The sequence below is a fragment of the Danio rerio genome, chromosome 10, assembly GCF_052040795.2.
Source record: "Danio rerio strain M-AB ecotype USA chromosome 10, GRCz13ab, whole genome shotgun sequence".
Classification (NCBI taxonomy): Eukaryota; Metazoa; Chordata; class Actinopteri; order Cypriniformes; family Danionidae; genus Danio; species Danio rerio.
This window is the reverse complement of record NC_141030.1, coordinates 37664998-37681404: the sequence shown is the minus strand read 5'-3', so window position 1 is coordinate 37681404 and position 16407 is coordinate 37664998. Positions and strand designations below refer to the sequence as shown.

General features: G+C 36.6%; 2 protein-coding genes and 1 long non-coding RNA gene across 14 annotated transcripts in view; 1 reads left to right on the top strand and 2 right to left on the bottom strand.

The window, feature by feature from the left end:
• The window catches only part of LOC147842141 (uncharacterized), a 1078568-nt gene that overhangs the window by 840009 nt on the left and 222152 nt on the right, over window positions 1–16407 (top strand). The window lies entirely within an intron of this gene.
• fryb (furry homolog b (Drosophila)) overlaps window positions 1–16407 on the bottom strand; it is a 127751-nt gene that overhangs the window by 101225 nt on the left and 10119 nt on the right. For 8 of the 12 annotated variants that reach the window (XR_015501324.1, XR_015501325.1, XM_087271033.1 and 5 more), the window contains exon 1: window positions 12773–13135. The exons of the other annotated variants lie outside the window; for them this stretch is intronic. Coding sequence is in view for 6 of the 8 variants with exons in the window: in XM_087271033.1 (XP_087127159.1) it covers window positions 12773–12965 (193 nt within the window). In the remaining 2 variants the exon portion in view is untranslated. Of the gene's footprint in view, window positions 1–12772; window positions 13136–16407 lie in introns of those variants that run through there. 12 annotated transcript variants of the gene reach the window in all.
• On the bottom strand, window positions 44–9137 carry LOC147842142 (uncharacterized). Its single transcript, XR_015501369.1, has 2 exons — window positions 6389–9137; window positions 44–5757 (listed from the first exon to the last, which is right to left on the bottom strand). It is a non-coding gene; the product is annotated as an uncharacterized LOC147842142 (long non-coding RNA).

Below are 16407 nucleotides of genomic sequence, written 5' to 3'. Positions count from 1 at the left end.
ACCAGGAAGACAAAAGGCTGATTTATACTTCTGCGTCAAACGTTTGCGTATCCTACGGTGTTGACGCATAGCCCTACACCGTGGCCGTCGGCGTCGCTGTCGTGCACCTCTTAAAAAATTTAACTGCTTGTTGCAACGACGCGTAGCGCAAGCTCTGTGATTGGTCGGCTTGGTAGCGCTGACGAGTCTGGGTGGGACCGAGAGCCGCGCGAATGGCGCAAGCCCAATGGAGCGATTGTTTCCAAGTGTGGAGTCCCATGAAGGAGCTCTGGATGGAAAGTTTAGTTCTGTGTTTACCTCATTGTTAAGGTTGTTGCACGTCTGCCGGTTACTGCCTCAAAATGAGCGAGTTTGAGCAACTAGTACATCCTGGAAGTGTTCAGGAAAAGCAAAACAGCAGCGAAGAAACTCGACAGAGGGACATTTACACCTCACTGCCAACTGGCGTTTCGGAAGTGTTAATGCAGACCAACAGAGACAGCGCGCAGAAATATAAATGCACAGCTACGGGCGTTGCATGCGCCCTGGGTTAAGCCGGTCACTTGACGCAGAAGTATAAACCAGGCTTAATGTCACCACACACCAGCTGATTGGTGATGAAGCCAATTATGATATGGGGATGGTTAGGAGGCCATGATGGATGGAGGCCAGTGGGCAAATTTGGCCGGGATGCCGGGGTTAAACCCCTACTCTTTTACGAAAGACATCCTGGGATTTTTAACGACCATAGAGAGTCGGGACCTCTGTTTAACATCTCATCCGAAAGATGGAGAATAGAAACAAATATTGCTCCCATTCCTGCCCCCATTAAAAAAGGAACAAAATTTACACACACACAATCAAACACACACAAAATAACAATAAAAATGAAGAAGTATAATGTCAATTATGTATAAAAATACATGGTTTTCTATTTTAATGTTTTAAAAACATTAATTATTCCTGTGATGGTCAAGCACAAGCTTTAAGCAACCATTACTCACTTCAGTCAGTGTCACAAAATCATTTTAAAATCAACTTTTTTATTATTATTATAAAAAATATCTGCTTAATATTGTTTTACAATCTGTGACACATAAATGGGGATTATTAGCAAAACAAAGACCAAAAGTATTTAACTCATCTCCGCTTAAGCATTGTATAATTCAATAAAAGAATAGCGACCTCAAATAGTTTAAACAGGAGTGCTTGTAGTGGCATTCAACAACAGCATCTTATTTATTTAGCAAACCCTGAGAAAGGAACAAACAAAGCAGTGTGTTGCGTTAATGGCCGATATACATCAGTAAAGGAATGTGATGCTAATCTCTCAGATGTTCACTCACAGCGGACAGAACTTAAGCATTGTGAAAGGGAAAAAAGTAAATAGTTTCCATGCAAAAGCAGTTGGAATTAATTTTTGTTAACAGCGGTTGGCGAGTTACCAAACACGTTCTCTATGCTCTTTAAGTTTCCAGAAATTCTTGTTCTTTTTTGTGTTTGTTTTCTCTTGTCCTGCCTGTCAAGACAAAAACTATTACCCAATAAAAAAGTTTTCCCAACCAAACAAACAGCATATTCACACTAACCGAAGCATTTTATCTCTGAATGGAGTGATACGACAACTTGATTGACAGAGCATGTCATTTGTGCAGTGTATCTTAGCTCTGAGTGAAAGGATTTTAAGGAAGATCAGTCATATTCTGTCTGATCTGCATAAATCTGAACTGATCTTTATTCTGAGAGATGTGTCACATAATGATGTAATATTACTCCAACCAACTTATCCAGCATATGTTTTACGCAGCGTATGCCCTTTCAGCTGCAACCAAGTACTGGGAAACACCCATACACTCTCATTCACACTTACACTACAGACAATTTAGCTTACCCAATTCACCCATAGCGCATGTATTTGGTCTTGTGGGGGGGAAAGGGGAGCAAACATGGGGAGAACATGCAATCTCCTCAAAGAAATGCAGCCAGGGCTCGAACCAGCAACCTTCTTGCTGTGAGGCGACATCGCTACCCACTGTGCCACCGCCACGCCCTTACGCTACTCATTGGTAATACAAATGAGGGAGATCAAAGTAAAATGTTAATTTTAAATAATAAATTTGTAAATTCAGCACAACAAAAAGATATTTAAAGAATGTTTGACACAACATTTTGGAATATCGCATACAAAAACCTGGATGTAAACTCCAAGATGTGCATACATTTTAATAATGCACATAAATAGATATGCACACAACTTTTATCCAATAAGACAAAATGGACATAAACAATGATGGAAATGAAAGCTTTAGCGATAGTTCTACCAGGAAGACTGAGATGTCACGTCATTCATAATAATTATCTCGTCAGCCTATAACAACCAAGCAAGCCATGTATATAAGCCCATCTAAACAATCTGTTTTGCTGTACTCAGGTGATGTTGCGGAGGCTTCCCTCCATCCTCCCTATCACCATCACCACCAGGTCGGCCTCGTCTCCACTCAAGGGGTTGGCTTCGCCCTGCCTTCATCTTCAGACAGGATCTGCCAGCTTATCCAGAGTTCTGCACTATAGACAGGGCTTACGCCAAAGGACTCTATGAAAGGATCGTAATGAACTCGCATTTATGCAAACAATTCACAATAAATGTTCAAACGTTTATCTGCCTCCTAAAGTCTTTCTGGTAGAAATGAATTTACTGAATAAATTCCAGTATGTGCATCAAAACAATATCAAAAAATCAACTAAGAATTCTAAATCTAACACCTTCAAAAGCAAGAAGACATGACTGCGCACAATGTGTTTTGTCTACGTGTATTAATACGCAAGTTATTATATACTAAAACAGGCCTTCTCCTAATGTGGCAACTTCTATTTTCTGTGTAAATTCCAGCATGGAGATTGGCTGTCTGTACCGGTCGGTACAAATTGACATCATTGAGTTTTTATCATGTGTGTGTGAATTAAATCAAAAGAAAGACTTGGTTTGAACCAATTAGCGCGCTCTATTGTGAATGAGATGCAACTTCATTAACATGCATGATATAGCTTTGAAGACGTCTATTACAGTATCTGTTACAACCAAGGTTTTGTTTCCATTTTCTCACAATGAGAGCACAGCTAGCGTGTGGATTAAAGTGGTCTGCTAACACGTGACAAAATATGTTCGTAAGGTAACTTTTTTACCCAAGAGCTTTTTGAATATGGTGAAATCCGGAATTTTAAAAAAAAGATGCCGTTCTAGTTTGGGTTGATTGCCCTGTCTCTACAGATTTAATAAGTGTGCGATTAATGTTCTTTGTTAAGGTTTATTCAGATGGCAAAGTCAGTTAGTATCGTCAGCAGTACTCTTTCAGTATTTAAAGTCATTTCTTAGTCAAAAATTTATTTAGTTAAGGTTACAGTGATATCACTCCAATATCAAAGATTGAAAATCCTCCACTTCTACACAGCTCTTAGATTCGCTGTAAATGCTGCTCTCCGAATCACTGTCTATCTTCCCACACATCTGTGTTTGTGTTGCTGGTGTGAAAATCAGCACGTGCATGTAATGAAACTCCCCTTTTCATGCAAACCCTTCCTTTTTTAGTCACTCAAAACTCCCACCTAAACAAAGCTGGACTTTCATGATTTCTTTCAAACTAGAGGTGTGAAAACACCCTGCTGAGACAGGGGGGTTTCATGGCCCTTTAAATTTGAATATTGTGTAAATTACCCATTTTGTATTAGATTGGCTTCAGCGTCAATGCTTGACAGAGGGCATGTCTGATGTTGGAGCTGACGCGATCATCATAGCAGCGTCAGCCAATGAAATTAGTCAGCAATCAGCTACTGTCTGAGCTGGCATATTTGCATACAGGAATCTAATTGGTTGATGCTTCTATTGGCGATTGAAAAGTTGAGAAAGTCCCAACTTCTGTAGCGAGCAACACCACTGAAGAAGCGCTGACGAATCCACAAAGTGAATGGGAAGCGTTGACGCTGACTTCCTGTGTAAATGAGGCGTAAGGGCTTAAAAACCATCACCAGTGTTGACATTTATAAAACGAATTAAAAAGTAAATACAATTAATTCACTTTACACCAAAACAGACTTCTCTTCGGGACGCTTTCTTTTGTTAATAGTAATTTGATTGTATATTGCACTGTAATGGAGTATCTTTGTGTTAGTCTATTAATTGTGTATCTTTATTTGAAAATTACAGGATAAAAAGCTCAGAATCAACACGATTTTAAGTTTTTTGGGGGGACAGTTTAATTGTTTTATATTCAATACACTTAAATGTACAAACACTTGCAAACACAGGCAACTTAAAGGATTTGTTTTGGGACAACATGAAGAAATTGTGTTGAACCCAGCATTTGTTACAGTGTACTTTCCAAAAAAGAAAAGAAAAAAAAAGTCGTAAATGAGCTGTTTATGGTGGCTTGAAAAGGGGAGTGTCTGGGTCTCTTAAGGGTTTTAGTGCTACTGTGAAGTCCTCCCTGCTGACACTGAGCTCTCCCAGCTGCCCCGGGCACATCTCCACAGCAGCTGGGGTCACACCCACCACTTCCACCACACACAAATGCTCTCATGCTTTCATCTGCCGAGCTGCTTCAAGGAAATCACTTACAAGTACAGCTTAATGCCTGTTCTCACCAAGAGAATTAACTACTGGATAAACATAAGAGTGGACATGTTGTTATGTTTTTAGCTCTTCTTGTTACAAAAAGGCCTTTGCTGCTTAACAATAGAAATAAACAATCAGAAAATACACTATTTAAAGTGATAAAAAAAAGAAAAGCACAATCAATAATTTAAGATCCCATTGAGTTTTTTTAGATGTTAGTATTAGTATTGTTTGATTTTTAGATGTCTATAAGCTATTGTGCTCCAAAACAGTGACAAAATTTGTGTTTAGAAAATATAAAACTGTAATAAACATATAAAGCTTGTAGTTTGTCACTTCTGCCTAAATGGGTTGAATTTTTTTCACATCACCAGTGTCTCATCAAATCATAACCAATCAAATGCTCTCTAGTATCTGACATGCCCCGCCACCTTCAAGACGCTTCTGAATTGCTTTTCATTTGATATGCTTAAGCTAATCCACTCGCACTGGCAGAGCGGTGATAAAACAAAACACTATTGGCTGTTTTTAAAAGAGGGGAGGAGCTATACTATGTCCCACCCTCTCTTCGTGTTTCGGTTGAGATTAGCTCCATCCCAAAGGGCACTTATGCCCTTACGCACTCAACAGCATAGTATATGTATGTAGTGTCATCCTAAATGAAACGTTAATGTTTTTTTTACTAAGCGGAAATTCAAACCATTTCCTAGAAGACGTTTGACGGTTGCCAAATAAGCAAAATAAATTACCAAAGTACCAAATAATACCTGCCATAAGTACAACCACATTCAAAATGTGTGCTCGAAAGCTCTGCCCCTTCTGATACGTGAACAAAGCAGCGGCCTTTGAGTGCGTGAAGTGCCCATCATTACACACTTCATTTCACACTTATTATTTTTAGAGCTTTCAGTGTGAACGGACAACTTAAACTATTTATACAATATGGAGTAGAATAGTGCATAAGTATGCTATTTGGGATGCACCCTATGTTAAACATCGAATAAGAAGGCATATTTCAAAGTATTTCAAAGGACCTTTAATCATGCACTCAAATTTTTATTTTAGAATTTTTTATTTAATTATACAATTAAAGTAGAAATAAGGTCCACAACAACACTGAATTTAGTTAGAAATTTAAATTAATTTTCATCAAAAAAATTTTTGCACTTCTTTTAATTGCTTTAAATAAATTGTAGCAATAACATGTTGTAATCATCGAATTCATGCTTTTCAATAGTTTGGCAATTTACTAACATTTTGAATGTCTTTTATTAAAGCGCATGTCTTTGGACTTGTGGGGGAAACTGGAGCACCCGGAGGAAACCCACGCAAACACGAGGAGAACATGCAAACTCCACACAGAAATGCCAACTGACCCAGCCGTGGCTCGAACCAGGGACCTTCTTGCTGTGAGGCAAAAGTGCTACCCACTGCGCCACCATGCGGCTTCTTAATACAGAATTTCTGTTTTTATGATTTGGTAAAATTGTATCAAACATGGTGGTGCTGTAATAATCAATAAACAATTTATAATAAAATAAATAAAAAAAAATTTAATAAATAATTTATTTATTTAAAATAAATAAATTAAAATAAAACTGAAGTAATTTACTGCTTCAAATAAAAACATGAATAAAAATATATATATTTCTTACAAATAATGCCTAAATACATGCATGCAGACCCACAGAGTTTGGTAGTAGCTTTGAGAAGAGCATGAGGACACGCGGAAAAGAAAAGCCTTTTACTAAATAGACTGACCCAGCTCATTATTTGGGTGACATCTTCTTTTCCCCGGACATGTCTGAGATTATGGTTCTGCTTTCGATATTAATTATATGCATTTTTGCATTACTTTATACACAAACTTTGGCCTGTGCATCTCAATCTCTCAGCAGCACCAACACTACAGTAGAGAGAGAGCAGATTTGATCTGTCAGTGGTGCACATGGATTGTAAGATATATATATATTTTTTTACTTAAACACACTGAAACGAAACAGTGTCATGTAAATGGTGTTAAATGCTAAACAAAAACAAAATGTCTGTTAAATAAGAATAAGAAGTCATTAGGAAATTATTTTGTTGCGGAAGGCCATAAAAGTTTAATGGAAATAATGTTACTTTGGGGCAGAAGGAAACTTTAATTCATAGAGAGATTCCCATATTCAGTTCTTCTTTTTAAAGCCCAGAAAGATTAAGTGTTGAGAAAAACAGTGTCAGCTTTGTACATGAGTTTGGACTTTTGTCTTTCTTTACATTGTCCTACTTTTTCCATGTGGGAAGTACAGTAGGGTGGAATCAGTGGAATATGGTATGAAAATCGAATAATTTTTTAATAAAAATCTTCTTAAAAGTCACATTATTTTATATGCTGTGGAGAAAAGGTGTTTTAATCTAGCTACTGCAAGTATATTTCATAGTGTGTGTACAATATATATTATTATAAAATTAATAATGTTTTGTTTGGCACCATTGATATTGCCATAATCTTATGATACAAATACAGATTAAAAAGCTCTGGTCATGTGAATGTTTGCACTAACTATACTGCACATTTTATTAACTTAACAATAACTTAATAATAACTTCCTGTTTCTGCTGGCCAGTGTGAAAGAGATTTTTTTCAGCTCGAAACTGGATCAAAAATTGAAGAAGAAGCTGGCTAGGCATGTCCACAACTGAGGACTTGATTCAGATCAGTTTTGACAGGCCTTCATTAGAGCAATTTGATCCCAGTCCTGCTGTGGACCGCTAGCTAAACGCCATACAGCTAAAAATATAAATAATTATTAAATACTAATTAAGCTGTTATAAAACATATTGAACTTATTGTATTCAAATGAATGAAACTGCTTTGCTTCTAAAAATCTCCTCATGTACATTAATACATTTAGGGCTAATACATACCTCTATTTCATTCATTAGGCAAAAACAATATTTATTTTACCACTGCGCTCTTAAAATTCTTTAATGTGCTTCTAAATTTTTCAACTTAGGAGTGCATGTGCTCCTTCTGAAAAAAGTAAGCGTTAAGCCTTGTTAACTCCTTATTTATAATCCAAATGTCGTCTATTCCATGCCACTGCACACATAATACATTAAATTCTGGTTTTATCCTATGATTCGACAATTTCATCTGTGTTTCCCACATTGATGTTCATGAAATGGCTCAGTCGTTAGCACTGTCACTTCACAGGTTGTTTGAGTCTCGAGTTGGGCCAGTAGATATTTCTGTGTGAAGTTTGCATGTTCTTCCCACGTCTGCATGGGTTTCCTCTGGGTGCTCCGGTTTCACCCACAGTCCAAAAAAAACATACGGTAAAGTGAATTGGGTAAACAAAATTGGCCGTAGTTTGTAAGTGTGTGAGTGAATGTGAGAGTGTATGGGTGTTTCTCAGTACTAGATTGCAGCTGGAAGGGCATTTGTTGCGTAGAACATACTTAAGAATAGTTGGTGGTACATTCTGCTGTGGCCACCCCTGATAAATAAGGGACTAAGCCGAAGAAAAATTAATAAATAAATGTTCATGAAATGGACAACTATTCAACTGAATTGATATTTAAATGTGAAAAGCAGGTAAAATATGTGTGCCACTGAACACCAATGCATAACCATAAATGCAGGTACAATGTAAAAGCAACACAGCTGCATTAAATAGCTTGCGTTATTAATGAAGTAAAATTAAATGCTGAGTCAGGGGTTTGATTTGCCGCATTACTCATGTCATTCGCTGATGGCATTCCCAGCAAACTGCTCACGATTTTATTCTCCTCTACGAGAGCTCTACAGCAGTCATGCTTGGATAATCTTTACAAGAAAGCCACAGAATTCCTAGCATTTGGAGCGTCAGGCGGCCTCTGCCAGCTGTAAGACTCTGGCACATGGATCACTGACTCATAACTACCCGGCGAATGGGATCCTGTTTCCACGATACTAGTCAGATGTCAGTGCTGGCAAACAAATGTCAATGGCTTCCAAAAGGCATGATCCAATTGGGCAGTTTCCAATGGAAGTCAATGATGGGTCAAGATGCTAAAATTAAAAAGACCCTCTTAAACAGGGGTCACCAACATGGTGCCCGCGGGCACCAGGTAGCCCACGAGGATCACATGAGTTGCCCGTGGACCTGTTATAAAATTAGCTTACCATAGCACCACATACCAGTAAACTGCATCTAATATTTTTTGTAGCTATTCTATTTAAATCACACTTGCATTGGTTGATATTTATCTGTTTCCAATCATTGCTGACAACTATTGTGAGAAATCATTAACATGATCAGTGTCTTCACATAGATGAATATCATTAATTATTAATACATATAATTTAAAGTAAATTGAGCAAATTTGTTATTAGGAAGTGTGTATCAAACTGGTAGCCCTTCACATTAAACGATACCCAAGAAATAGCTCTCAGTTTCCAAAAGGTTGGTGACCCCTGCTCTTAAATGTTACATGTGAACTTATTTTTGAGCAACATTAGGGTGAGGAATTGAAATTCACATTCACTATTACAAATGTGGCTATTCTTGAAGTCTGACTGGCCAACAAAAGTCAATGGCTTCCAAAAGGCATGATCCAATTGGGCATTTTCCAATGGAAGTCAATGATGGGTCAAGATGCTACAATTGGAGACCCCCTCAAATGTTACACGTTATTTTTTATGTATTTTTTTGTTTTAGAGCAACTTGAGAGTGAGGAATTAAAATTCACAGTTGCAATATGTGGCTATTCTTGATTTCTGACTGGCAAACAAAAGTCAATGGCTTCCAAAATGCATGATCCAACAGGACAATTTCCAATGGAAGTTAACAATGGTTCAAGATGCTAAAATTGGAGACCCTGTCAAATGCTACACACGCTCATTTTGACTTTTAGAACAACATAAGGGGGAGGAATTGAAACTTATGTTCACTATTGCATATGTGGCTATTCTTGAAGTCTGACTGGCAAACAAAAGTCAATGGCTTCCAAAATGCATGATCCAACAGGGCATTTTCCAATGGAAGTCAATGATGGGTCAAGATGCTAAAATTAAAGAGACCCCCTCAAATGTTAAACATTAAGTAATTTTTTTTAGTTTTAGAGCAACATGAGGGTGAGGAATTGAAATTCACGTTCACTATTGCATATGTGGCTATTCTTAAAATCTGACTGAAACTGGTTCATTATGTTCAGCTGGTTTCTATTGTGACAAAAGGCCTCTTCAGCCAGCCATCAGTGAGCTTTCTGTGAGGTTCATGGTCTTACAGGCATCTGACACACCTGTTCAGATCAGCTCTGAAAAAGCAATCATCATTTTCGCATGAGCACACTCAGCAGAATCTTGTAATATACTCCCCGTTTTTAGCTTTGGAATAGGAAAGGAAAGGAGAATGCAGCTCCAGACAAAACACAAGACATCATTACTACACTTCACGCCACAAATCAAACCTTTGAGACAACTAAATTGTCTTCTAAATGACTATTCATTTTCCCTCCAATAGTGTCCCTATCCAAAGTATCTCTCGCACTGGGTTTCTTTGTTTTGTATCCTCTTCATGACCGCCATTTTAGACTACTGGGTTATACAATGATTTCTACTTTAAAGCCTTGTTGAGACTTTATCTATACAACTTGAATCTGTTTTTTTCAGAAAAAAAACGTTCATTTAAAATGTTTTTTTTAATGAATGTTAGTTTAAATAATAAAAAACTAAATTATTTTGGTCAAAATTGTAATCATGAGAAACTAAATGAATTATCAGATGACCATATGACTAAAAACTTTATGAAATATATAAGAAATTTAACATTATTTACAATAATATTAGCTTTAATCCACAGCCTGGTCAAACAGTTCTCGGTGCATATGTATATGTAGTCCGCTCACTTTTGATGAGGAAAAGCAAAAGTGCACTTGGACAGTAGGTCAGGTAACACAGTTTGTTGATAGATATTCTCTTTCTTCATCAAAAACAACCAGACTACATTCGCATATGCGCAGAGAACTGTTTGACCAGGCTGTGGATTAAAGCTAATATTATTCTAAATAATGTTCCATGTCTTACACATACTAATCATTTTGCTTCACAAGACTTCTGTGTGTCATTAAGAGCCAAGGCTATTGATTTGCACTCGTTGGTATGTGTTTATTTTTAATCTAAAATCTATCACCATTCACTGCCATTATATGAACCACCACGAACCACAGATTCAGCTAAAAATCTTTAAAGTTCGACTGAAGAAAAAAGGGCTCCAAGATCTTGGATGACCTGTGGGTGAGTGAATTATCAAGGAATATTCATATTTAGGTAAACTAAGCTTTAACTAAAGTGAAACATTCTGCTAATGGACAGTTTGAGTGAATGTTAGATAATGAATAATACATTAAACATGACCACTTGATTTAATGACTTTTCCCCTGTTTCTATTATTTTCTGTTTAATTGCTTCCTTTATTCAGATTCCTTAACATAACTCGTGGGTTTCAACCCTAGAAGTTTATGGTGTGTCTCCAAATACTAGTTAATAGCTATACTGTAGATATAGGAAACATTCAAACGCTGAACTACTATACTAAACTAGCAACTATAAATGACCAATGGTGTTTTTGGAAATGCACCGCAGAACAAATGTAATAATTTTTAAATAGATTATTTGTTGTATTATATGTTAAAGCAATATTGATTTACAGCACTTACTGCATCTTTCAAAAGCTGGGGGTCAATCAAATTTTTATTTTGAAAATATAGTTTCCTTATTTCATTTAACAAGAATGCTTTAAACTAAATAATTAATTGAACTGAACAACTAAACTCAATAATATTAAGCTTCGCAACTTTCCTCAAAATAAAAAATAAATAAAAAAAGGAACTAAAAATAATAAAGAAATAATAAAGAAACATACTAGACTGATTTCTGAAGGATCATGTGAGACTAAAGGATGGAGTAATGATGCTGAAAATTCAGGTTTGCCAATCTATTACAATTTTACACGTCAACGAAAACATTTATTTTAAATTAAATTTGTTTTACAAAGTCACTGTGTTATTACTGTATTTGTAGTCAAACAAACGCATGGGTAAGCAAAATAGCCATCTTTTAAGAATGTTTTAATGTTTTTAATGGTAGTATATATATGTATATGTATATGTATGTATATAAATATATATATATATATATATATATATATATATATATATATATATATATATATATATATATATATATATATATATATATATATATATATGGCACCATTTCATATTCTGTTTATTTAACACATTGAAGTAGACAACAATAAAAAGCGATCACTTGCATCAGTGCTAGTACAATCACAGCCTGTGTAAAAGTGCTACCAAAATAAACAGATTCAAACAGAAGAAAATAAGAACTAGACTCATATTCAAAAACAAAAAATCAGTAGGCATAAATTATGAAAAGTATGCATGTAACATTTCCCCGGCAGTGTGAACAAAGTCCTATTAACTTAGACAAACACTTGTATTTCTTTGCAGTCATATACAGTATATACGCTGGCTTTGAATGCGGACCATCCCAGCTGTGGTTCCAGATGATTTGAGCTGCTGGTTTAACTAAGGTCTAATTAAAACCCAAAATGATCTCTTTCCTGATGCTGATGCTATCCGTCATCATCCAAATCCACCCTTCCCCCAATTCCAGCATCGCTCACGTAGGCACGCTAAATTCAAGTCCCTTTACATCTCGAAAAGCATGACACTGATCCTGACAGCCCATTTTTCAAGCACTCTAGCTACCAATCAAACTCTTCAATGTACATTTTTAATGTGGAGGTAACATGTTATGGCTTCTTAAACCCATAACATCATAAAAAGAAAATGAATAGGTATGAAACCACCACCACCAGCCACAAGTTTCAACGAAAATCCCCAACCGCTCAATGCTGAAGGCTACCAGAATGTCTTAAAACACTGTCACGGCATGACATCATAGAGTTGTGTCAGCTGTATCACTGTCACAAATTGCAGGGTATTGACTTAGAAAATACCAGAAACATGAGTCCGACGTCCTGCGTGTGAGGTAAAGATGAGAGTTTACACCTTGGCAGTACTTTAAAGGCTAGTGTAATAAAATCGCACATTATAAATCATGACTGCCATGTCATAACAGATCAAGACAGCGGTCTGTCTCGCTATCAAAGAATGAAAACGAAGTAGTACCTTCTTTGATGATGGTGGGTCTTTTTCTCGGCTGGATCTTCCTGAACTTCCCTTTAAAGTCAGCCGGAGCGAACATATGCATGGAGAGACTAGCCATCTGAACCAAAACAATGCCATCTCGGCTCTGAATCTCACAAGGATCCAGTTTGCTGTCCACCACAACTCCAGCACTACCGACATCCTTCACGGACATATCCAACAGAGAGACCACTTTCACCTGCTACCGATCAGCATGGACTCAGATCTCCATAGAAGCTCAGAGAAGTCTCTTGCTGGTGATTTTCTTCCTCTTTCCATACATGAGCTTTCAGTTGTAAGGGTAAATCAGAGATGTGCGAGTGCTGAAGCTCTCTGTCTGCTCTCACAGGTCCAGGCTGTTTAGCCAGTTACAGCAGCACGTCTGAATGGGGCAGGTGTTGGATTACTCAACATGGACACGCCTCTTTTGTGAGTCGAGGGTGGAGATTTTGGAAGTAGAGGAGGAGAGACGGGGCAAAGGGAAGAGTGTGTTTATTTTAATGTGATTCAGGTTGAGTGTTTTAGATACGCTGTCATTTGGTGGGAGAGAAAGTAACCCATCAAATAAACTGTCTCTGGTTTGCATTAACTTGTTTTGTGTCCAAGGTGTTTTGAAACAGTTGCCAAGGTGCAGAGTCCCCTGGGATTGACTCCCAAATGCTATGTGCTCACAAAACAAACATGTCTTTTACAAAAATCAGAAGCAGAATACATTACCTTGTCCGCAGCAAATTGGTTTTTATAAAGTCGTAAGGAATGGGCCAGGGTGGAGGCCTTGGGCGAGGGTGTTTATTTGGACCACCTTTTAACAACATTAAGCTAACAAACAGCCACACTGTTCACCATCCTGCAGGCGTTGCTTGATTTTTGGAGTAACCTTTATGAAGGCCAACATGGAACAACTACCGTATTCTCCATGTGGCTCTGGCTGAAAGTGCTGATGAAAATGAGGGAAAGAGAAACAGAGAGACTGACCGCTCCCTCGAGAGAACACAGAACAGCCCTTTTCTTTGATAAACAACATTTTGAAGCAGATCCAAAGAGGGTCAGTATCTTTTCCCAAGGGCCGTCCCAGGCCTGCAGAACTAATGCCCAGCAAACATTTTTTGTTTTTAAATGATGTCTAATAGATGTCTAAACAGCCGTCTCGGCTAAAACAAAGCCAAATTTGGGCTGTCAGTAAAAAAACCGAATAGACGTCTAAGAACAGGCCAAAACTAGACTAGTCGTCAAATAAACAGTAATGAATGACTGCACATATAAAGTCTGTCTAATTAGTCTATTTGACGACTAGTCTAGTTTTGGGCTATTCTATTAGATTTTTACTGACAGCCCAAGTTTAGCCTTGTTTTAGCTAAGCTGACTACATTTAGATGTCTATTGAATGCCTATTACACACAAAATTGTTTGCAGGGAGGCTACTCAGCCTTTAAAAAAATAGTTTTTTCCAGGAGATAAAGTAACAGCTTTCTAAAAAAAAAGTCATGACTTGAGCACTGTGTAAGCGTATGTTTACATCATAACGATATACTAAAGACTAAAAGGGATTTCCTTTACATTACCAGTGTTGTCAAAATAATAACCCTTCAAAGAGATCCAGGAAAATAACTAAAAGCACTGTACAACGCTGAAACTTTTTTCAAAATATGCACTAGTGGTTAAAAGTTTGGGGTCAGTAGGATTTTTAAATGTTTCAAAATAAGCTTACCCTGCTCACCAAGGCTGCATTTGCTTAATCAAAAATACAGTACACATTGTAAAATTGTGAAATGTCATTGCACTATAAAATAATTGTTCAAAGATAGTTTATATTTTAATTCATTCATTTATTCCAGTGATTCTAAAGATGAACATTCAGCTTCATCCAGTCTTTAGATCCTTCAGAAATCACTCTAATATTAATTATTATTGTTAATATTATTAATATTACTAGTTATGGTAATGGTAATAAAAGCAATCAAGACTATTACATACATTAAGAAAGCAGTTATTTAAAATTTTGATAAATATTAAACAATTTAACAATTTTTCACATTTAGTAAATGCCCCCTTGATGAACAGCATAATTTCCCTTTAAAATAAAAAATAAACAATAAAAAAAAAAAACTGACCCCAAACTTTTGACTAATAATGTAGCTTTAATCAGGACACCAAAATACTAATGTTGAGAAAAAGAATTACCAAAATACCCAAACACGCATTTGTATGCTTTGAGCTTATTTGAATAAATTACAAGTTAAAAACAGACAAAATGAACAAATAGATTGCATCAGTTTGCAAATATCTAAGAGGGTTAGGATATTATGGTGGTGGGCTCTTCTAAATGAGTCAGCTACAATCACTTAGAATCCAGTAAAGCACTGAAAAACACTGAAAAAAAATTATTCAAAGATGATTCCTCGGATTTAATAATTTTTTTACATTTGTAAAATATATATTTGTGCTGACTTTAAACAAATGAATTAAGTTGAATGTTACTAAATTTAATTTGTTTGTTTAAATTCAACCCATATACTGTATGTTTGCAACAATTTAGCAGTTTTCAGTGTATTTTTTGATAATAATACGCTATCTGTTTTGCTTGCCCAAAAAATCTGAAATTGGTTTTAATAAAAAATTAATTAAATTACACGACATATTAACCTTCCACTAACACCACAGTATAAAAAACACAAGGCAACTCGACGCCTGTCACATTATTTTAGATATTCAATGTAAAACATGTAATACGTGTATAGAAGCCAATTTAAAATGCCATATCAACCTCCAAGAAATATTCTCTGTCTGATAAGTCTATTTCAAAAAACTTATGAATTAAAAATAAAGCAATTGAAACACCCTGCTAATATTATAACAATACACTAGCATTGTGAGGACAAGCACAAACAACAATCTCCATGCACAAATAATCCTTTCATGAAAATAAACTTGATTAACTTGTGAAACAACCCCACAGAATCACTTTAGAAGTCGTTCGTACCTCATAACAACAGTATAGCAATGCTCTAGCATGGACAAGATTACCCTTTTCAAGCCTGAATGACATGAATACAAACTGAATACACATTACCACGTGACCTAAACACACCCAAACGGTCATGTTTACACCTAAACGACTGCGTCAATGTGTCTCACTTACAATCAAGGCCCAAAACAAAGGCCATGCAACCAAGAAAAGTCATCATCGCTTTCATCAAAAATGTGTGTCGTCTTTATGTAACGCAGATAAAAATACAAAGACCACGACACCCACCCAAAAATAGCACACCTAATTGGCGCAGCCTAATTACAGGATATAACCTAGAACTCCAGATTGCACACACACACACACACACACACACACACACACACTAGAGTGATAGCCACATCAAGGCAGGGTTTGTGTTTATGCACTCGCCAGTGATCTTCAGATATCACATTCCTCAGATGGCAGTAAGGACTGGTCTGCCAGAAGAATGACACCTCATGAACATGCTGTCCAGAAAGAAAGGCATTCTGACACAGCGTTAAGTGACTTTGTGAAGTGAACCGTCAATATTTACCAAATTTGATGCATTAACTTTGTCTTGTTTTCTCTTTTTTAGGTCGATCCTTTGTAGAGCAACTGATATTGAGTC